The 22,787-nt window shown below is 53.4% G+C and overlaps 3 protein-coding genes and 1 non-coding gene across 4 annotated transcripts; 3 read left to right on the forward strand and 1 right to left on the reverse strand.

The window, feature by feature from the left end:
• Positions 1-753: 753 nt before the first annotated feature.
• Positions 754-4,424, reverse strand: COCSUDRAFT_43868 (camp-binding domain-like protein; the record flags this gene model as incomplete). The annotated part of the gene is made up of 7 exons (XM_005644909.1): positions 754-903; positions 1,439-1,552; positions 1,815-1,913; positions 2,712-2,798; positions 3,261-3,356; positions 3,906-4,068; positions 4,384-4,424. 7 exons carry the CDS (start codon positions 4,422-4,424, stop codon positions 754-756), a joined length of 750 nt encoding a protein of 249 aa, XP_005644966.1.
• An 860-nt stretch (positions 4,425-5,284) lies between these two features.
• Positions 5,285-15,569, forward strand: COCSUDRAFT_30601 (hypothetical protein; the record flags this gene model as incomplete). The annotated part of the gene is made up of 20 exons (XM_005644910.1): positions 5,285-5,563; positions 5,797-5,916; positions 6,153-6,260; positions 6,441-6,505; positions 6,716-6,842; positions 7,212-7,386; positions 7,671-7,818; positions 8,191-8,299; positions 8,637-8,720; positions 9,548-9,637; positions 9,750-9,893; positions 10,524-10,682; positions 11,024-11,152; positions 11,589-11,740; positions 12,101-12,182; positions 12,473-12,631; positions 13,158-13,268; positions 13,924-14,067; positions 14,659-14,934; positions 15,324-15,569. The coding sequence occupies exons 1-20, from the start codon at positions 5,414-5,416 to the stop codon at positions 15,567-15,569; spliced, it is 2,778 nt and encodes a 925-aa protein (XP_005644967.1). The 5' UTR covers positions 5,285-5,413.
• Positions 13,472-13,544, forward strand: COCSUDRAFT_t54. The gene has a single exon. It is a non-coding gene; the product is annotated as a tRNA-Glu (tRNA).
• Positions 15,570-17,115: 1,546 nt separating the features above from the next.
• On the forward strand, positions 17,116-22,011 carry COCSUDRAFT_67358 (hypothetical protein; the record flags this gene model as incomplete). The annotated part of the gene is made up of 9 exons (XM_005644911.1): positions 17,116-17,157; positions 18,177-18,298; positions 18,511-18,675; positions 18,893-19,087; positions 19,389-19,517; positions 19,775-19,960; positions 20,235-20,389; positions 20,640-21,589; positions 21,788-22,011. Exons 2-9 carry the CDS (start codon positions 18,272-18,274, stop codon positions 22,009-22,011), a joined length of 2,031 nt encoding a protein of 676 aa, XP_005644968.1. The 5' UTR covers positions 17,116-17,157; positions 18,177-18,271.
• Positions 22,012-22,787: the final 776 nt, after the last annotated feature.

The raw sequence follows: 22,787 nt of genomic DNA on the forward strand, positions 1-22,787 counted from the left end.
TTTGACTCAAAACTTTTGAGACGAAAGTCATTTGAGTCAAAAGATCATATCCACCTAGCGCCGCCCTCGTTGCCTAAGCAGGATGTTCCAACGTTTTTGGCGGGAACTTCTCCCCCTATCTCGTGCGTGGTGATGCAAGACATCGTCTTGAGATGAGATGACCTCATTTACGTAGATAGCACTGCATCACTGGATTACTTTTGTTGTGGTGGTTTTTTAAGACTCTTGAAGACATCCGCCTGCGCAGGTCTGCATGCATGCACAATTTCATGTAAAGACTCCCCGGGCGACTGCCAGTGGCAGTCAGAATTGATCTACATTGGCTAGAAAGTCTACCTGTAGCCAAAACCCACTTGATGTAGCGCAAAAATCCTGGTCATGTATTGGTTTCTCCACGTTATGTCAACTCAGAGGAGCCTCCAAGCGTCAAGATTGGCCAAAAGGGTGTGATAGCCCAACCGGGGATACCAATTGCTAAGAGTAGCTGGTGCAACTTAAGCAGCATGCATGACTGACGCTCGATTTGAACAGCCGTGTCCCAGCACTTGCCACACAAAAAGTTTCAGACTTCACACACCCTCCTTCAGCGGACCACAGATACACTCTTAACTTTGTGCAGTGACCGCTTTCAGAAATGAGGCACTTAAATGAGGCAAGTAAATTACAGCAGGCTTGCTGCAAACACATGATCAATACACCGCAAACAACAGGTTCACGCCCTGTTCCTGTCACAGCGTCTGGGCTGAGCAGGCATCATAGAAATGAGGCACGGGGATTTCTGTGCATGCTGAAGTCGCTTGAGAGGTCTGAGTTGGCGCGATCATACTGCGCCACCTGTTCTGCCAGAATCTTCTCGGCAGGTCCCATCAGCCGCTCAAATGCATCACGTGACAGAGTTAGCACCTGCATGCATAATAGCCACTGAGCAATTCTCACTTGTTCTCTTGCCGGCTAAATTTGACACAACTTCACCCGGTGGGCCAGATTGCTGGTGTGAGCATTTCAGCTTGCACGCGCTGTGCAATCAAAGTGGCGACGACAGTGGTAACTCGATTCTCAGGTGGTCACTCATGCTGTCTGAATTCTCCTTCATCCCTCGACATGGCAAAAATCTGCTATTATGCATGCGCAGGGACAAGGACGTTCCTGCCAACCAAGCACGGGCCGAAGTCTGCACAAGTGTGGGCAGGAGGTGTGTTGCGAATTGGGCATTGCAGACACATTCGGGCAAGCGAGGGACGATACAAATACTCAGCACCGTGCAAACAGTTTGATCGGGTCTTCCTTGGATCTGGTGAGTCCAACAAGGGGTAAGATATTGGCAGCCAATAATTGCAGCTTTTCCGCAGATGCACCTTGCTTCTCGGAATGAAAAAAACGTGTAATAACAACCACTTTCGGAAGGTCTAGGTCTGAGAGTCAGCAACGGATGGCTCACCTTTGTTCTTTGGCGTGCAATGCAGTCGGCAGCGCGATTTGAGTTCTGCCGCACCAGTGCAATCTCTCCAAAGAATCTCCCTGGCCCCATTGTTCCCACCGACCTTTTGGCGCCCTGTTTGAGCACAAACAAGATATGCTCTTGTAAGGAGCAGCATTTCACACAGCCACTTCCTGCCACCTGTATGAATTTCTCCTAGCTTATCAGGCGCAAAATGTGTGTCAATTTGGTATCAGCAAAGGGCAGAAGCAGGTCCAGAGCAAGTCCAGTCAAACGCAGCGTTGTCAGGGGAAGTTTCACCTTAGTCTTGTCCGTCAATGCTCCCTTTACAAATACATATATCATATACATATAGTATCTGGAGCGTCCTTCTCACCTGGATGGTTTTGCAGCACTCAACCAGGCCCTCCTCAATCATGTAGAACTTTGAGCCTGTCGCCAAGGGCTCCCCCTCCCTCAGAATGTACTCACCCTCCTGCAAGACACAGACAATTAGCACTTGTGAGCATGGTGCAGCTTTTCAATTTCAGGCGTAGCATCCATGCGATTCCAATGAAGCAGTGCTAGCCAGCAGGCCCCTTCGCCAAACACGCTCTCAAACACAACGTAGACGGATTGAGTCTCTGTTGCACAGAGCGACATACTATCTGCTCGCCCGCAAGCAATCCTCTTGAGAAGATACATGCCCATACTGCCACTTTCTCCAGGTCTTCGTCGCGTATCTTTCCTAGCTATTTGCATCATCTTCCCAGCCATTAACACATTCTGCATGGGCTCACTGACCCAAATGTATTGTTCAGCTTGCTCAAAAAATCTTGACCTCTGGGGCTCTTGGTTCATCTTTGTGGTTGTGTGATTTGTTCACACTAGAGCCCAAAGTCACGGACAGTGCATCAAAGCCCGCGCATAGAGTGTATGACACTTTGTGTCCGAAGTCAGTGTGCTTGTTCAGCTGAACACCCTGGAGTGCTGAGGGGCAGAAGTGCTAGGCAGACAAAACATTCTCAGTGGTTTGCCAGAGAAATGCTGTCGGCGCAACGGTAAAGCTCTCTGAATATTATTATTGTTATTATTACTATACGCTTTTCCTGCCAAGAGCCAAGGTGCGTCCTGCAGACAAGCTGCAGTAAAGGCTGCCAGAATCCTACCCCTTGATGGACTCGCCAGATCCAAGCAAGACCCAATCAACCGTGGGCACGGTGCTCAGTATTTTTCCCGCCCCCCGCCAGCCGGGGCCAAACTTCTCTTGCCATACCTAATATCCAATGCTCACCTGGTAGACTTCGGCGGTGAGGCAGTCGGCAATGGATGAACGGTTGGCAGGGGTCAGTGCCTGGAAGATGTCCATCTCCCCCAGAACCTTGCGCAAAATAGTGACTAACTCTTACTTTGCAAGCCTGATTGACTGCCAAATCAGGCGCTGCACTTGCACAGGCTTCAGACGCCAGCACCTTGTGACACACTATGACTGACTGTTACCAAAAGAGGAATTAGTGACTGCCAAATCAGGCGCTGAGCTATTGCAGGCCTCAGACGACACCACCACCTTGTAAGAATGCATGACTGACTTCCACAATTGCAAGGATGGTTGACTGCCTGATCGGACACTGCACTGCCGCGGGCTTGAGAGCCTTATCATGCAGTCTTGAGAGTGTTCAAAATCATGTAGCAGCGTGTCTGGGAAGCTACATGCAATCTAGACAATTGCACCATGCCCATGATATCCTTAACCTCTGTCTCCTGAAGCTCGCGCCAAGCTACATCGGGGCGTCTGTATGTTAAATCAAAGTTTGAAAACCACTTCAAGTGTAATATTACTCACCTCCTCGTAGCGCCGCCGCTTCTGCATGCGCGCCGCCAGCACGATGGTCCGGAAGGTCGAGCGCTCCATGGCCCAGAGAACGCCGTCGGAGACGGCCTGCGCATGCATGCACACGCCAGATCAGTGCTTGTCACATCACCCCTCACATGGAGGACAAGAAACACGTATGATAAAGAGTATATAGTGTTTCCTTCTGCTCTTTCTGCTGCACAAGGCAGAATGCGTCTGCAGGCACATGCAGGTAGAGCCTGCCAGATTACCTACCCCTTGGTGGACTCGCCAATTTAAAAAAATACTCACTCAACGACCCCCTGTCAAGGCCAAGGAACCATACCTGTCCCTATCTGCACGTGTCAACCCACCAGAAGCAGTTTTTGCTGACGCCAGACCCAGCCTGTCGCCTTTGCTGAACAGCACGAAGCTGCCTAGCTCATTAATGCAGAGAGGAAAGATCTGCTAACAAGCGTCATTATGTAGAAGTAGTATTGTATTGCGCAGAATGGCAAACACCAGGCAATGGAGGAATACTGTGAAAATTTTCTGCGCTTTCACCTCTACCCTTTTCAAGTCCCCTCTGCGCTCAACTACATAAGAAGATCCATCCGGTCTGGCACGCTGCAGTCAACAGTATCGGCATGTGCTCACCCTGACAGTGGCTGCTCTGGGGCAGTTGTACATGAGGGCCAGCTCCCCAAAGGCGCCCGCCCCCTCGTACTTGAACAGCACCCTCTCTCCATCTGCCGAGCTCTTAAACGCCTCAAACACGCCGCTCTGGATCACATACAGATTATCGGCTGCCTCCCCTTCCCTGCACATTCATTTGAGATTGTTTACTATTCTCTGCCTTCCCACGCTAGGTGCCCCTCAGCAGGATTTTCATGCATCTCCAAGAAAACCCCCCGTTCTTGCGTATTCTCCACCAGCTTTGTCAAGGTCACCTCCTCATCTATTTACCAGATTCAGGTGACACTGACACATGGTGACGCTGCTTGACTACTAGTGTTAGTCTGTGTCTCTGTCTGCATGTTCCAATGTGTGTTGAGACAAATGAGGCGAATGCCGAGTGTTCTCTCAGCGCTTGACATTAGCAGCTGTCCCCTGGGGAAGCAAGATTATGTCCCACCTGATTATTATCTCTCCAGAGCTGACATCCCTCCTGAACATCGCGCCAATCACATCCTGCTTCTGCTCTTCGTCCAGGTCTGCAGAAAATATTCAAGCGTTCAGCTAGCTCATAAGATTCTTGGCAAGCTGGACTGAAACACCCAGTCAATTCAGAGAAAGAGGAATGCTGACATCGAGGCAGAGCAAGCGCCAGAGATAAGGGAAAGGGCTGCCACGCAGTCTGATTAAGTGAAAAATTGTGCACCTTGGAAAAGAAAGCACTGTCCCAAGGCAGTGACGAGGCCGCTGTCTTCCGTTTTCAGGATTTTCCTGAGACCTTTGGCTTCTGCAATACTGATAGAGAAGCTCTTCACTTCGGCACTGACCTGCGTTGCAGGCACACAGAAACTCGCAAGATAGCAGAGAAAGTATATATCTTCCTTTCAGATGACACTGCCAGAAAATTTTCTTCTCTGGGAGATAGCAATTAGTAGTGATTTCTCAGGCAATGTGCTTGTTTTGAGCCTCCGCACCGATCCTCGTCGGGTTCTATAGGCCAGGCTTTGCCTTATTGGCAAAGGGGCGGTGATTTCTTGTTCTTCGTGGTGCTCCGCGTCTTCATTTGTGTCTTCGCTAGGGCCAGTTTTGTTCTCTGGATTCACTTGGATTGGATTGTGGACATTTGTAGCCTTGCTGCCGATGCAGCCCATGATGGTGCGAAATGTGTCTGTTTAATACATCAATAACGCTCTATAGTGCTCCTTCATTCATGTCTGCAGCGGCTGAGCATCTGCTGGGCAAGCTGTCCTAGGAGCTATTTTTGGAGCCTTGGCGCGTTTCCTCATTTGGCATGTGGTGCATGCATAGATGAACACACTAAGTGCAGAAGAGCAAGGTTTATCCTCAAAGTGCAGAATAGAAGTATTTTGAAGCTTTTTTCAATATATAGTCTATAAACACACGTTCCCACTTGCGAGACTCCGTTGCCACGCTTGCCTCGATCACATCCTGCCTCGTTGTGTTCTACCTGAAACGCTATATCAACAGTCATGGGTCTAGGAAGGGCTGAAGCAGATCAGGAGATCATCAAGCCTCTCAGCTTCAAGGCGCAGCAGTTCAAGAGACTCGTGCTAGATAATAAGCTGGAGTTCCTGCTAGTCAGTGATCCTGAGCTAGACAAGGCAGGCGCAGCTGTCGATGTAAGTTTCATGGCTCGATATTCCTACTAACAATCATATTAATATTTTTTTCTCTCCCTACGCCTTGTAGCTGCGCTGTTACAGCACCTGTGTCATCGTAGCAATGTGAGCCTCAATGGCTCAGCCTTCGACATATCTAAACGAGAGCGATTTCCATCATCATTACGGCATCATCTAGCTAGTATGCCTTGATTGGGATTCATCCAACTCTGCTGTGTCCCTCCTGGCTTCAGGTGCGCGTGGGCAGCTTGCTGGACCCCAAGAAGATGCCTGGCTTAGCACACTTCTGCGAGCACATGCTCTTCTACGCCTCTGAGAAGTATCCAGAAGAAGATGCCTACAGCAAATTCCTGGTGCGCCGCTTATCCTTAATGTCCACAGCCATTTACTGTTGGCAGGCACCGCCTCTACCAGCACACGCCCACATTCATTCGCCCACTGAGTTGAACCATGATTATTGCAGTGTCTGTTGTACAGAATATGCAGAGTCACTTGCCCTCTTCTGGATTGAGTCAGATTACTGCTGCTGCACAATGCTTTTGGCAAACTGGTCTGGCAACTAACCGGCTTGGCGTCTGCTTCCCTGCAGTCAGAGCATGGAGGACACACAAACGCATACACAGCCGCAGAGAGCACAAACTATCACTTTGACTGCAATTGGGATTCTTTGGAGGAAGCGCTCGACCGCTTCGCCCAGGTGATTTCCCTTTACTGCCAAACAGAGCACGAATTGCGCACATCATGGACCTCTTCTGTTTTGAGGCACTCCCTTGTGGTACTTCCATTTATTTCCATTCTCCCAGCACAAGGTAAGCATGTGTGCATGTTAAATTAGCATTGGGAATGTTGCTGAGATGTTGTGGGTCTTTGCATGCAGTTTTTCATCAGTCCCCTCATCTCTGAGGACGGCGTGGAGAGGGAAGTCAATGCTGTTGACTCTGAGTGCGCCCCTCCATCATCCTGAACTGTCCTTCAAACAGCCTGAGCCACCATTTCCTTGTTTCCCACAGAAACTACTCAATCTTTCTGCTGTCAATGCGCTTCTCAAGCTAGATCGTGCTATGCCCCTGGGCATTGTGTGCACCTGCACACTAAGGAACTCGAGATGAAATCAGTGAGAGTAATCCAGCTTGCAAATGGCTTCTGCTGCAGGCACAACAAGAACTTGAACACAGACGCCTGGCGGCAGATGCAGCTGTGGCGACACACTGCCAACCCCGGCCATCCATTCAACCGCTTCTCGACAGGCAACCTGGACACCCTCCTACACACACCCAAGGTGCATCCCAGAACGATGCCCTCTGAGGGCGGATCTTCTGCAGAATATCTGTCCAAGTTTGTTACTGAGCCCTAATCTGCAGCCAGAGAGGGGCTGTGGGTAGCACTTTGTATTGAAGAAGAAGTACGGTAACATTATTGTCTCATGTATGCCAAAGAGGGAGGCTGGTGTCGTACTGAGAGTGAGTCAATCAAGTGTCACCTGCGTAAGGAAAGGAGCTGGTTCTGAATATTTGAGCATTTGCCAATCACTTGTCTGAGGAAGGTGATCAAGAGTGGCACGGAATCTGACATTTATGGGCTGCCACGAGATGCAATTTCACCCTCATTTAAGTCCTTTCTGAAAGATTGCCATTTGTCATGAGTGCAGGAGCGGGGCCTGATCCCCCACGAGGAGGTGCAGGCGTTCCATGCGCGGCACTACAGCAGCAACCTGATGAGGGGCGCCCTCGTGGGCCGCCAGCCGCTCGCTGAGCTGGAGGCTCTGGTGCGCGCCAAGTTTGGCGCCGTGCCCAACACCGACCTCCCAGTCCCCCACTTCCCTGGTGCGATCCATTCTTTCTAGCATACTTGAGGTTCTCACCAGAATTAATTAGAAATTTTTTGTTGTACTCGGTAGTTTTTAAGAAACCTCTTGGTTCTTTGCATGCCTGACCCCTCGCTTTGCCCATGATGCTGGCATGACAGGCACTGATAGATCTCACAAATAAAGAATTGTGGTTTGGGGGCTCAGCATGCTTCTTGAAGGCAGTGCATTGCCCATGCTGTCCTAGAAAGAGACGTGCCCAACTCAGCGTCTGTGACTAAAGTTGGTTGTGTGCATGTGCAGAGGACGTGTTGACAGAGCAGCAGACGGGGCAGCTGCTGCGGGTGGTGCCCCAGAAGGAGGGACACAGGCTGGACTTGCAGTGGGCGGTGCCACCAGAGCAAACAGTCTACCGAGTCACCCCCTGCGGCTACCTCGGCCATCTCATTGGGTGAGCAATCTGCCGCTGCACCAATCGACACCTTTTGTAACAAAGGCATGGCGCAGTGGCAACCTCTAATGCAAAATGGGGATGATAGAGACGCAGATTCCGCACGACTCATAAGTATAGGGATCTCTGATTATGCGAAGAATAAAAGCCGAGGATGGCGCAGCTGCGGCCCTGTAAGGCCCCCATGGAAGGACATCACGAACCAAGTTCTTCCAAGGCCTGCCCTGTTTTAAAATTATATATAGATATTTGTTTGATTTGAGCTGACGGCCACGCAGATGACTGCATATTCGCTGCATCTGTCCTGTGCATTTCCAGTGTGACCATGTCTTTCCAGGTGCGCTGACAAGAAAACATGACGTTTGTGTTCAGGCACGAGGGCTTTGGCAGCCCATTTGCGGTGCTGAAGGCGCGGGGATGGGCGACCGGGCTGTCTGCAGGAGAGGGCGGCAGCTCATTCTCTGCGCGCTCATTCTTCACTGTCGGCATCAGTCTCACCGACGAAGGCAAGTCTGACTGCGCCCCTCTACTCGGCAAGGCGGCTCTACAGGGTCTTGCTCTGACTTCACTGCTGATAAAAAACAGCTGTGTTGTCTTCTGCAGGTCCTTGTGAAGTTGCCTTCATTTTGAGGTCACTTTCTGAATTGGGCGCACTTGGACTCTTTACTGCCCGATTTAGATACCCAAATGATCGATCATGGTTGCAGTGAGTGTTGTTATCCATATTGTCATGGCAAAGGCGGCCTCTGATGAGTTCGTGGAGTGAACGTCATGCTGGGGGCTTGCACATTATCATGTGGGCTTTGATGATCTTGGAGGTGGTTGGTGCAGGCCTGGAACATATAGAGGAGATTGTGGGCATCATCTTTGCCTACATTGGGCTTGTCAGCAAGCAGGATGGCGTGACAGCTGACAGGTGAGCAACTTGCTTATCCTCTCGATTCTGCCTGATGTGACAGTTGCCAGCCTGCTGAGATTGCTTGGACACATTCTAACATTTTAAGTCATATCTGTGGCTTCTTGTGCCTCCGTCTGGCAACATCACACTGCAGTTCGCTGTGTTACTTTGTCAGAAATTCGGCCTGGGATTTAGTGATTCTGGCGTTGAGGATAAATTTTGTGTGCCTGCGGACTCAGGTTCAAGCAGTACAGCGACCTTGCACAGCTGCGCTTCAACTTCTCAGGTGGGATTCTGTCAATGTACATTCTTATCCTGGTATTCAAGGACCTCAGCACATTGCATGCCGGTACAAGCAGTGGGCAAAACCAGTTACATGTGTCCCTCTCACTACCTTGGTGTGGGAGTGGGTCTGGCAAATCCCAGCCGATGATCGTGAAGGTTGTGCCTTCTTTGATACTCTGCCGCAGGTCTGTTGGCAGATCCGCAACACTCGCTCTTCCGTTCCACTCTTTCTAAATGGAGGACCTACACCTTGGAAGCGGGGGAGAAGTCATTCGGACTTGGCTGCCACCCTCATGCCAAACCCTCAAAAGCCAACCATACGATTCGTACTAAGTTGCACAATGATGAGCAAGGTCATGGTGTGGTGTGCTGCAGACAAGCAGGGCCCGCTGGCGATGGCGCAGTATTTGTCCTCCAAGCTGCAGGAGGTGCCTGCCCAGGACGTGCTCCTGGCCCTCCACAGTGTGCCCCAGGTGCTTAGTAATCAATGACACATATTGCCCACACATGATCTCTAGGATTCAGGATTGCCGTCTGAGGGCGAAGGCATGCGCGATCTTTGACATTCACGGTCCCTTGTGCAGCACTTTCAATACAAAGGCACCCCCACTGAAGCCCTTTTTGAATACATCCTCTGTGTAGAGTCAAAAACCCGTCATCATCGCCTGCTGCCTGTAACACGATATCACCTGTCCTTTGCTGCATGCGGGTAGACGCGCTTCAGTAGCAGTTCTGCGTTGTTGTGGAGGCATGTGGCCAAGAAATGACAGTGTTTGATTTTGGGGTGGCCTGTTGCCTTGAGCAGGAATTCAGCGAGGAGGCCGTGCGCGCAGTGCTGAGGGAGCTGACACCGCGCAACCTGCGCATGATGATCGCCTCCAAGCGCTACAAGGTGCGCACAGGACCCCTCCTCATGAGATCACATTGTCAGTGAGAATACCAGCTGGTTTGCCTCCACACAACAGCAGTAAGGAGCATGGCAGGATCGAGCTAGATCCTTACAGGCGAAATAAGGATCCTGCTTCGATGTGTTGCACAACAGGCATGCCCTTGAAAGGCAGCAGCTAGGTTCTGGGCAAGCATGGCAGCTCGGGACAGCTATCTCAGGGACAGAGTGCCTTCCAGTGCTGTCATATTGCAAAGATGTCCCATTTCCCCAAGACATGATGCCCATGGCGCTGGCTGCAGAGCCTCTACCCTTGTCAGGCGCTGCTGCCGGTCTTGCCTTCCACAGCCTTTCTCATTCTTTGCAATGCTGGATCCATATGGCTGGTGCTGCAATAAGTGAGCAGGTTTGGAAGGCAAGGCCCAGGAAGCAGACCAGCATGCTTGGAAGTTTTCAGCAAGCCCCATTGGCATTATGCTGTCTGGCAGTACCCAATAGCACTTAAGGCCCAATTTAGCAAGAGGGATAATTCATAGTCAAGAGTGTTGATGAGGAGAGCATGAGGTCTTTTGGGGCAACTGGAAAAAACAGGCTGGCGATGGGGACCTCAAGAGAAAATTGATGTGGTATTTGCAGGGCCAGACGACGTTGACTGAGCCCTGGTATGGGACAGAGTATTCCCAGGAGGCAATCTCCTCAGAATGGCTCAGCGCCTGGGCCTCGGCTGTTGCACCCCCAGAGCTGCACCTGCCCCATGACAATCCCTTCATCTCCTCTGACTTCACCCTCATAGACGTGCGCACACCCCTTCCCAGTCCAGACTCACCCTTCATTGCATGCATGCATGAAGGCGTGAGCTTTCGAGCCTAGCGACTCCTCTAAGCCTACACGTTTGCAGAGTGGCTGTCAGTGCTGCCCCTACCTCGCCTGCATGTCTGGGTGACAACATTGTGCCCGGTCAATTCAATTAGTCATCATATGTATCTCTGTTGACCCTAAGGCCTCAAATGACCTGTAAGTGGGGCAGTTTAACACAAGACATGCAAAGCAGGGATGCTTAGAGACAGTTCATAAGCTCACATGACGACTGATACTCTTCGCAGCTAACATGCTAATGTTTGGGTGATGATGCACAGGTGAAGGACACCGAAGAGGTCAGGCCGGAGGTGTGCCATGAGGGCTCACTGCTGCGCATGTGGCACAAGCCCTCCACTCGCTTTGACACCCCCAAGGCCGTAATCTACCTGCACTTTGCATGCCCCGAGGTGCGCCCGGGCATTCCTTTCCCAATATTTCATGATTCAAAATACGTTGTATTTGTAATATCAAACGGCTGTTCAACACATGCATTTTAGCAGTTTCCATGCCGTTCCAAGTCCTGTTTGTACAGTGCTAGACTTAAAGAAGGGAGGAAACGTCCTGTGTTGCTCCTGAGTGGCATTGTAGCCTACTGATCTGCAGCGTGGATTTTTCATTTTTGGCCAATTGACTTCAAGTCGAGTTGAGTAAGTGATCACTTGGCTTGGTGGACATACACATAAATAATGCCCTTGAGAGATGGGGCAAGGAATGAAACCAGGGGTGATCAGCAACAAACCCATCAGGATTGATTGGCCTCGCGGCCGCTGCGGGCGCCACTCGTCTTGCTTCCCCTGGAAAATCCTTTGTGTATCTCTTGACAACCCCTGACCCTGACCGTAGGCGTACACAAGCCCAGAGGCGGGGGTGCTGACGCGGCTGTACGTGAAGCTTCTGAGCGATTACCTGAACGAGATCGCGTACGATGCTGAGCTGGCGGGCCTCTCCTGGGGCCTCAACTCCACCACCACCGGCTTCCTCGTCAGCTTCTTCGGGTGCGCGTACTAGTCTTGCTCGAGCCTCCCAACTCATTTCCTGACTGTTACTTGCCCACTTCACATCCCAAAGGCCTTCTCCCCATAGTATTATTGATTGCACCACGCATTCACCTGAAAACTGGATTTCACGTGAAATAATCTAGCTCGACCATTTGGGATCCCCTATGGCTGTCTCACGAGCAAGCATGGGCATCGCTGCATTTGGCTAGGTCTGAGCAAAGACAGAGAAGTGGGCTGTCATGGAGAGGTATAGCGGTGTACTACCCAGAATAGCTGGCTAAAAGCCTAAAAGAGGCGTGCCCCCAAACTTTTTACATGCATGGTTATGTGATGCTGGGTGTTGTGGTGCGGGTGCAGGTACAGCCACAAGCTGATGGAGCTGGTTTGCCAGGTGCTGCACAAAGTCGGCACCTTCGCTGTTGAGGATGACCGCTTCCTGGTGCTTCCCATCTTCTTTCCTCCTGCTTTCCATCTCTCGTATTCCACACTGCCCAGCCGGCAGGCTGCAGCTAGATTGATCACTTCAGCTCCAATATACTGCATGTGTTTCATCACGACTTTGGTTGCATACCTCTTATCTAAAGGCCCAGGTTGACCATTGCTCTTCCCATCGCACAATCAGCAGACCCAAGTCTTGTAATATATAAGCTGCTGGTGGAAGCCACACACAGTCAATATAAGCGTCAATGGTATGAAAATTGATGATGTTCGGATGCATGGTGAGTACAGGTGCAGAAGGAGGCATTGGCGAAGGAGTATGCCAATGCGCGCTACCAGCAGCCGTACCAGACAGCCATGTATGAAACTGCAGTTGCCTTGGAAGCACGAAGATGGCACACGAACGAGTACGAAGCCGTCATCGGCGACCTGCAGCCATCAGACCTCACGGTGCGCGCCCCCCTGTACATTTTATGATTCTCTAGACGTTGAGGCCTTTTATGACCTCTAAGTGGACCAATCTGTTACTTGACATGCAAGGCAGGGATGCTTGGAGGCACTCCTTGTATCACCACCACACGGTGTTAGACCTGGAGCCTTTGCTGTGTTACAGCGGTGGCAGGGTATTGGTTGTTGGCGCACCCTTTGTGGTTGCTCTCCTCCCCAACCTGTTCTGGCAGGTACATGGCGTTCTGGGCAGCTGTCACGCCCACTGGTATGACTAAGCGTGTTCTGAAAGTCTCATGGAAGAGCCTCCAAGATGACCCTTTGAGGCTCTGTCTGGACGGTCAGAACCCGCGTAGGTCAGGTCTTGGGCAACACGTCTGCGAACAAAGTGCCATATATCTGCCAGACTTGGGCGTGCTGTCCCTTCCAACCAAAAAAAATATACGTGTTCTGGGATTCTCTTTTTGAGAACGCTGAGGTGCAGATCTTTGGCAGTGCAATCCATTGACATGGGTTGTTGCCTCGGCAGGCGTTTGCGGGCCGGCTTTTTTCGCGCTGCTTTGCGGAGGGATATGCCACCGGCAACTTCAGCAAGGAGCAGGCCAGCGACCTCACTGCTGTTGTGGAGAGCCTCCTGACGGTGCGCACACCCCTGTCTCTTTTTATCCCCCTCGAGAGCACCTACTGACCAGTATTGTGGGGCGAACCTAGGCCATTCCAGCTCCATCACCCACGCTGATGCGCGCAGGCCACAACAGTTGCATGCAACTTAGAGAAGCCAATTTGTGAGGTTCCTGAGGGGCGCATAATATCTACATCAAAGCCGCCGAACTGCATCGATGTCTCCGTATGGTGTAGGTGGTCAGCATGGCAGGTTTTCACCCTGTAGTCCCGGGTTCGAGTCCCGGTACGGAGGTGGTTTGCTGATCTTTTCGGTGTGCTCAGCAATATTTTTGAGTTTTGCAGTCTGGTTGCGTCCAACCTCTTTCGTCTCCTTTGTGGACCATGATACTACCTCTGGCGCATTAGAGGGAAATTTAGGTTGACTTGAAGATGTAAATGTAAGAGCTTGCAAGCCAGGCTGTAGACCTAGATCTTGGCTATATCTGTGGTGGGGGAAGCTGTGATATAGCACACACTCTGGCGGGCACGCACACAATCTACAAAGGAGAGCTGAGTAGGGACCTCGGGAAACTAAGAACCCGGCCTTGCCATGGTGCGCTGTGGGCTCTGGCTCATTGCTGGCATTCACCGCCCGTTTACCATTGCTGACATCCCTTTTGCTGTCATCACAGGAGCAGGTGCGCGCGCGGCCGCTGTTCCCATCGCAGCGCCCGGAGAAGCGAGTCGTGCGGCTGCCGGCCGGCAAACCGGCGCTGCTGTCGGTCCCGGCACCCAACGACGCCAATGAGAACTCCGCCGTCGTGCTTACCTACCAGGTGCCCTTCTTGTAGGACACTGGAACCTCTGAGACACAGATTGCACTTCCTGTCATCACTCGCTGTTCCAAATGGTTGGTTTGTTATTCCCGGATGATGTCGGAGGATGTCTCCGCCGATGCAAATTCCTTCGCTGGGCTCCTTGGCAAATTGTGTCACCAGCCCTTGGTGGCAGAATGACAGTTTCTTCGCTCATGTGTGCCAAAGCAAGGGCTTTTGCACTGTGCATGTTGAAGAGCTTCTGCTGATGCAATCCAATTGAGCTCTTCCCGTGACGCACCTGGGTGGGCTGCTTGCACTCTGCCATTTGGAGAAATCACAGTCTGATGCTCAGCAGCTCATCACAAAACTTGCCCCTGGTGGCATGCAAGATCTTACAGTGTGCGTTGTGGGAGAGGGGTTGCAGAGCAGACTTAGCAAGCTTACCAGGCAGAATTGTCTTTGCATCCCTTTGATTTACTAGCTTTCAGGATCATCTAGATGCCAGGGTCCAGAGAGGGTTGGACCTGCCGTTTTTGCAAGGTTGCTATATAGGTCAGGGGATTTATACAACACAGAAAGCAACTTATGTAATCCCTCGCGCCTATACAGGTGGGCCCCGATGACCTGGCGCGCAACGCGCTGGCGGAGCTAGCCGTGCAGTGCTGCCGACGCGATGCGTTCCACACGCTGCGAACCGTCGAGCAGCTCGGCTACATGGTCTGGCTGGCCGGCCTGCCAACGCTGACCGTGCGCGCCGTTGCATTCGTGGTGCAGTCGTCCGCGTTTTCTGCAGTGCACTTGGAGCAGCGCTGCGAGGCGTTTGTGGGAGCCCAGCTGGCGCGGCTTGCTGAGCTGGACGCTGACTCGTTCGCTAGCCAGGCTCGCGTTCCCTCCCGCTCATGGATTACATGCAGCTTCTTGCAAAACTAGTACAGTATTCAGAGTGATTTGTCAAGCTTGGGTGGGTGCCAAGGATGGCTGTGCTGCAGTGTGCATACTGCGTGTCATGGCTTGAAGCTATCAGCATAGGGAGACGCAGAGTGTTTACCACCATGCACAGGTCACCCTTGAGGATGATTACAGCTGAGACTCTAGCTGACTGTAGCTCAGGTGTGCAGATGCGGTATGAAGGCTAGATTTCATGTGTCTTCTTGAGGGTGTTCCAGCTCTCTTGAGGCAAATACTGAGGTTGTATCAGACTCTAGGCTTCCAGGTTTTCTAGGTTCAGGTTCTGAGGAAGAAGCTGAGGCAGTATCAGAGTGTATCAGGTGGAGGAGCTGGCCAAGGCGAAGCTGGAGAAGCCCAAGCGTCTGCGCGAGCTGGCGGCGCGAGATTGGCGCGAGATCGACGATGGCACGCTCATCTTCGATCGTCCGGCCGCCGAGGTGGCCGCGCTTCGCACGCTGTCCAAGGCCGACGTGCTGCAGTTCTTCCAGGTGGGCGCCCGCTTGTTAGAGAAAGAGATACACATAGAAAGGAAGAAAAAAGAAAGAAGAAACGCAATAGAGGGAACCCCGTAGGAGACCCAACTACGTGCAGAGGCAGAAATGGCTGAGCAGGGGACATCACTGGTAATGGCCAGTTTCCGTCATCAAAGGGTAAGGGCAAGGAGAGGGAGGCAGGGAGGGCCTGGTAAGGGGCACGGGGGGCAAGATCAAGGCAGAGCGAGCGCCAGAGATGAGAGGAAGGGCTACCTCGCAAGGGATCATCGTGCAGAAAAATTTACAAAAATCCCCCGGCCCAGGAGCTCTAAATGCGGCTGCGCCCACAACTGCCCTTGTTGAACTGATGCAGACGTATGATCAGAGAGGGTGACATGGTTGTGAACCATCAAGTAATTTTCCCTTAAATGAGTGCTGACTTAGCCAGCTGTCTTGCTTTGCATGTTGGAAAGTTCTTTGATTATTGCTGGCAGCATATAGTCTTCTTGCGTCCTGGATGAGGGTGGGAGCTGATTATGGAGTGCCCTGGATGCACTGCAGGAAAGTATCTTGGATGAACAGAGCAGGAGGAAGCTTGCGGTGCACATCGTGGCCTCCCCAAAGGCAGCAGCTGCAGATGCCAGCAGCGCTCAGGACACAGCAGCAGACCGGCTATCAAGCAGCGCAGAGTCCACTATAGCTGGGGCAAATGGGACTTTTTCAGCTGCCAAGGAAGGAGCTAGCGAGGCTGAGGTATCTCAGGCAGAGCAAGTGAACGAGGGAGCGGCTGTGACAAAGGCAGCAGTGCCAGTTCAAGTGATCGAGGATGTGTGGTCTTTCAAGCGCGCACAGGAGATGTACTCCTCGCCCAAGTGATCTAGTTGACCTCTTGTTACTTGTGCTTAGCATTGCTTTGATTACGGGAGGATATTGTTCTCGTGGCCCCCTAGCACAGAGTGATTGTACATGTATAGAACAAGATATCCGAAGGCCGACAGCGACAAGGCCATGCTGGTGTCTGCTGGACCCTCGCTATGTAAAAGAGTGTACAGATGCTGATGAGTGAGCTTGTTCGTGAGCCCTGAAAATGATTGCGAGCACATACAAGTCGTCACAGGTAGACACACAGAAGGCACCATTCGAGGACCATCCCTTGCGCTGCTGCGAGGCAACTCCTCTCACACGGAAATTACATCATTTTTTGAGGTCCAAGTGTCGGATCGAGGCTTGTAGTACAAAGAGTCCAGCCCACAAGGCGAGTACGGCAAGATGTGCTCCTGCGCTTGGAAAGTCTAGTGATGATGATCCTGGATCCAGCATATGCCCAACCACTCGATCCTTGACAATCCCACATCGAGTCTTAACATCCCTATCCCCATCCCTCCAAACTTGATCAAGATGTAGACAAGGCGAGGTGCCGTATATCTGACTTGGTCACTTTACGGGGACTTTCCCTCCAGAAGGCCTCATCTCAGGTTGTCAGCCAGATTTTTTCACGTCCACCAAAGATACCTGGGAGCTGACGACTTTGATATCTCCGTGTGCATCTGCTAGCTGAGGAAGGGCACACCTTAGGCCAGGGAAGATCCAGCCAGCCTAAACTTTGCACAATCAAGATTTATTAACTAGCTAAATTCAGGATCAGCAAAGCTCCTCGTCACGCCCTAGCCAATAGCAAGAGCATCAGGTGAGCTTGCTGGATGGTCAGCCATGCCAATGATTGGAGCACATATTCTGGGAACGGCTCATAGCACGGGCGGATCGGTTGATGATGGTCACAACGTTGCCAGCACTTGATTCTTGTCTATGCTCGTTCCTGCGATGTGGCCGGCGTATCGGATGCCGTATTGGGGTCCCTGGGTCCTTTATGCCGGCTTCTGGGCGTTCGTGTGGGCTTTTGAGCCATCAGGTCTCCTAGCTAGTCCTAGTCCGCCTTGTGGGTTGAGATCCCATGGTCGGTGTCTTTCTGAGCGCATTGGGGCGTGTCCGGTGCCAGGAAGCCCGGGATGGGTTCTAATCATGTTCAGTACACCCACATTGGGCTTGTGCAGCGGTGCTGGGCGCATCAGAACGCCCCACTGTGGTTTCCCGCTTCTTACAAGCCGTGACAAGTTTTTGAACGGGATCGCCCGCGCCGGCGCTAGCCAGGCACAAGCCGGGTAGTCTGTGGCCATCGATGGCAAGGTGAAGTCTGTGCGAGTCACGGCATGACTCCTCGGTGGCCTAGGCTGGCACCGTCCACTGGAGGAAGGGTCCCGCAAGTTCAGATGCTCAGTGGGGCACGAGGTTTGTACTAATCCAAGTTTTTTCGGTGGGCGCTAGCTTTATGCGGCATCTTCAATAGGGTAACGTACCCATGTACCAACGGCGTGGACATAGCGGGGCATTGTGGTCAGAACCAGAAGAGTGCGCACGTCCCATTGGTAGACCAAATGGGCGGGATGCTGGTGCCCTAAGTGGCCTAGGCAAAGACTGGTGATCTGACTCTGAGGTGCATCCGATGCTCTAGATATCAGGCTGACGTCCTGGCTCCGCAAGTAATCAACGGGGCTAGGTTGTTTTGTGTCAAAGGAAGTCAAACCACCTGGATCGCCATAGTGGTTCCAGTCAGCGACTGCGGACGATGATAGGACTCCTTGACATCCTGTACGGATCTAGCATGCAGGCAACGCGTGGGGCTAATCCAATACTGTGATGTTTCCGCAGGTTTTCAGAAAGTACGAAACCCGGTCGCCGTGAGCACTGAGCAGGACTGCAGGAGCCGCTCTCGCAGGAGGAAACCTCTGCACCCCTTCAACAGCATGCACGGACTATCCGACCAGTCTGAGGTGCCCTCATCGATCTGGCCCTCCTCTGATCCCCGTAGCTGGGGCCTCCTGTGAAGTTGGAGTGGCCAGATATCAAGAGACGCGACCTCTGCATTCATGTCCTGCACACCTTTCTTTGCCAGGAGCCTAAATCAGAGCCTTGGGCGTGCAGATCCCCACACATGCCTCTTGGCCAATTTGGTGCACTCCTCATGCAATTTAACTGTCTGCAGGACGAGGGGACCCTGGGCTCTCTAGACAGCGAGGGCCGGGCAGCAAAGCGCGCCAGGAGGGAGTTAGTCAGCAGCAGTGAGAGCAGTGGCAGTGAGTCCGTGATACTAGCGCCCCTTCCAATCCCCCCAACCCCAGAAGAAGCTGCTGCTGCCTCCAGAGAGCAGGTGCGTCCCTATCTGCATCTTCCCCATATTTTATTTCCTACCCCCAAAGAGCATCAACATCACAGAGTTGTGTCCAGGTGTGCAAAATGGGATAAGGGTGCCATGCCATGGCGGATCGCTGGGAGTGAGTGGGGCAGAGTCCCCAAACGGGCGGGGGTGAGTCAATTGCTGATGTGGCCACGCTGCGAGCTGATCACGCTGAGCGCTGACCTGGCAGGCGGAGGAGGCCGCGGAGTATTTGAACTTCCTTTCGAGCCTGCCGCACATCTCCAAGGTGGCGCGGCGATCGCGGGGGCCGCTGCTACCGCCGCCGCGGCCGGGCCGGGACGGCCGCGTGCGCAAGACTCTAGTGTTGGATCTGGACCACACGCTCATCCGCAGCACCCTCTTCAACCCTCACAAGCCCGCCAAGGTGTGCGCTCTGTTCTAGGATGCACCATCTGTACTCTACTGTCTTGCCTCTTCCTGGGGCCAAGCCAGAACACTGCATAAGCAGTCTGCAGCTGAGCACCCACCTGCAGATGTGTACTAGCATTTGCTATTGAGCCTGCTGCATGCCAAGCACAGAAATACCTAGAGGACAAATTGCTGGTGGAAGTGGGACTGCTGTGGGCTCAACCGCCAAAATACAACACCTGAAATCAAGGTATTATTCAAGTGTGTGCTGCTATGTGCGCTGCTCACTTCTAAGGGTGAATATGATATATCTGCAGGACAGCCGGGAGGTGTTTGTCACGGGTGACGGCGCGCGGACCGCATTTGAGCGGCGGCCGCATCTGACGCACTTCCTAGAGTCGGTGTCCACGCTCTTTGAGATCGTCGTCTTCACTGCCGGTAGCCAGGTGGGGTCCATAATCTTTCAAACGTAGAGCGTGTCATCAGGCAGATTTTTTTTTTCTCGCACAACGCTTGCATGAATATGAAGACGTGTAGTCTGGTGGGTCTTGGATTTCTAGCTCTCTGAAGCTGTGTGGTCCACCTGCTTGCCGCGTATGTTCTACAGGCAATGTTGTTGCCCTGATCTTGCCGGCAACTATCCCTTTGAGAATGCACGGTGGACAAGTCTGGAGGACTGATGGTGAGACCGTTCGTCATGCAGAGCTACGCGGGCCCGCTGCTGGACATTCTGGACCCCGAGCGCAGGCTCTTTGAGCACCGGCTGTTCCGTGACTCGTGCCTGCGCGTTCCCTCCCACTCCCAGCCGGGCCTCGCCTTCCTCATGAAGAACATGTCCGCGCTCGGCCGCGACCTGGCGCACACCGTCATCGTTGACAACACCCCCACGGTGTGGCCGCGGCCCGACATATGCCCTTGAGACAGAATTGCATGCTTTGGATAGATTGCTCCAGCTGGCGGGGGCCGTCACAATACTAAGCTCCGTGCTTGCAGATGACTGGGTCTTGCTTGGATCCGGCGAGTCCATCAAGGGGTGGGATTTTTACAGCCTGTACCTGCAGCTTGCATGCAGACGTATCTTGCCTCTGGCAGGAAAAGAGTGTGCGAATAGTAACAATAATAGAGTGTGCACGCTCAAACGGATCTGGCCCACTTGACCACAGGTGTTTGGGTACCAGCTGGACAACGGCATCCCGATCGCGTCCTGGTACGAGGATGCGGCCGACTGCGAGCTGCTGCACCTGCTGCCCTTCCTCGCCAAGCTGGCCGCCGCGCCCGACGTCCGCCCACTCGTCGCGCAACGCTTCCCCCTGCACAGGTCCGCCGCATCCTGTGCAGCACGGATCACGATGGCTCTCCCTTGAAGCTCGCACCTCACAACAATCATCAGCATGCCAACTGGCCTCAAACACTGAGAGCTCTGCGTCCGACTGGAAGGTGCAGATGGGGACGTGCGGGTTCAGAAGTGCTGTGAGCTCACATGTGGTCAAGCGATTCGTCGTTTGCTGAGATCTGGGGTTCAGAATGACTGGTGCCAAATATCTGAGCTATTTATTTTATCTGCGCAGGATGGTGCACTCAGCGATGAGCAAGTTTCCGGTGGCGTTCCCGTGCGCGCAGCCAGCCCCGGGCCCGGAGGCGCGGCGGCCGCCGCTGCCGCCACAACCGCCGGCCGACACTGCCTCGTTGGGCCTGCTGGCCGACGCCTGCATGGGCCTCGCCTGCGACGAGGACCTCGGCAACTCGCCCTTCGAAGCGCTCGACGACGACGATGATGATATCAGCGCTGCGCAGCCGCAAGATCAGGCCGTGGAGTTGCCGGGGATCGCCGATGAAGATCTTGCCCCAGTGGAGCGCATGGCGGCGGAGGCCGACGCGGCGCTCAGCGCCATGGCGGCCGGGCCGGCCGCGCCCGTTACGGGCCAGCCGGACCTCGTCCCGGTCGGCTGCGCCGCGGCGCACCTTGAGCCGGAGTCGCCGTCCGCCTCTGAGCTCGCCGCAGAGGCGCTGCCGGCCGGCGGCGACGCGGAGAGCATGTGGGCCGCAGAAGCAATCGCCGAGGCCGACATGCTGTCGCACCTGGAGTGCGTCGGGTCCCCGGTGGAAGCCGTTGCGCAGCTGAGCCTGCCGATGTTCCCCGAAGCGGTAACGCCGCCAGAGACCCCGGTCCGCGGAAACCCGCCGCCGGCACCGTTCACGGACGTCCAGTCAGCGTCCGGTGAGTCAGCGGGTGACTCAGCCGAGGCGGCGTCCGGTCAGCAGCAGCTTGCGCAGCTGGCCAGCCTGGTCCGGCGCAGCAGCAGCGAGGGGATGCCAGGTCAGCGTCAGGTCATCTCCGGGTTCGAGACGGACCTTGCCGGTGCCCTTCAGCAGCGGCTTTGCCGTTTGGACGCCGTCAATGATGCATGCGGCAGCAGCCGACAAGACAGCGGCAGGCTCCGAGAGGCCGCCTCTGCGCCGCCCACGCTGGATCTGACAGACTACCTTCTTGACCAGGGGCCCCGCCTCCAGTCGAACGGTAAGCACACGCCAGCACTCTCTGTATCTGCAATCTGGGAACTAATTGCTTGGTATAAATTATACAAGTGTGACGGCAGCGGTGTATACATAAGTACTGTTTTTTGCTCTTCAATGTCATATCTCCTCAAGCTGACTCACCATCACATCATCAAGGTCTATTGTGTGGTCTGAACTGAGCTTGCGGCTGGTGGTATAGGTCTGAAAACAGCGGGAAGGCTGCCGGGGCAGCTGCACCGGCTACCCATGGGGCGAGCCGGCAGCGCAAGCGCATCGCTGGACCTGGATGCATTAGAGGAGCTGTTTGCGCCCAGCAGTCTGATCGGGAGCATCCTCAGCGCCAGCTCAGCGGACAGCACAGAAGGCGGGGGGTCCCTGTGCGGCCCCAAGGAAGTGCAGTCCCCCCAGATTGCATGCGCCTGATCTGGCCGCCCTGTCCCTGCCCCAGAGCCTCTATCTCAGCTTCTGTTTCTACCTCAGACCCCTGTCTGCCTCAGAGACGATTGTACAGCCCCAAACCGCAGAGAGAAGGGCCTCAGAGGCCCTGTCTCTGAGTCTGCCTCTGCCTCAGAGCCTGTCTGGCTCAAAAGCTGACTGTACAGCCCCATATTGCAGAGAAAGAGGCGCCTTGTCTCTGCCCGTCCGCAGCGCCCCAAGGTGCATGCGCCTGATATGGCCACGCTGTGAGCAACACCGTCTGCAGACATGCAGTGCATGCCTGGCGGGTCTGTAGAATTTCCAGCACAGTGGAAGGAATGTCAACAGTTTTGCGGCCTGTACCTTTAGTGTAGCGGGAGCTGTAGGGCCTTAGGTGGACCTGAACGTCTGGCAAGCTGCAACAGCAGCACTTGAAGTAGTGAGCAGTGATGGGCATTCCTATGGCCAACAGAATGACTCTATCAGCTCATAGAGAGGATATATGTATTTCATCCTGGCCCGCACCAGCCAGCAGTGTCGGTAGATGCATGCTCAGTGAGGATGCAAGCCATAGCTTTAGAGGGTATATCGCACTACAGCACTCATCGTTTCAAATTGCTGCAGACAATGCTTGGTCTTGGGGAGGTCTCTGTCTCCAACTTGTGCAGATGTGAAGGAATGACATTCAATTTGATGAGAGGACGAGAATTGTAGCTGGAGGTGCTTGCAATTGCCAATGCACGACTAGCGTTTAGAAATGAATTTCCTTCAAGAATTTCCTT

This window comes from Coccomyxa subellipsoidea (genome assembly GCF_000258705.1).
Source record: "Coccomyxa subellipsoidea C-169, whole genome shotgun sequence".
Classification (NCBI taxonomy): Eukaryota; Viridiplantae; Chlorophyta; class Trebouxiophyceae; family Coccomyxaceae; genus Coccomyxa; species Coccomyxa subellipsoidea.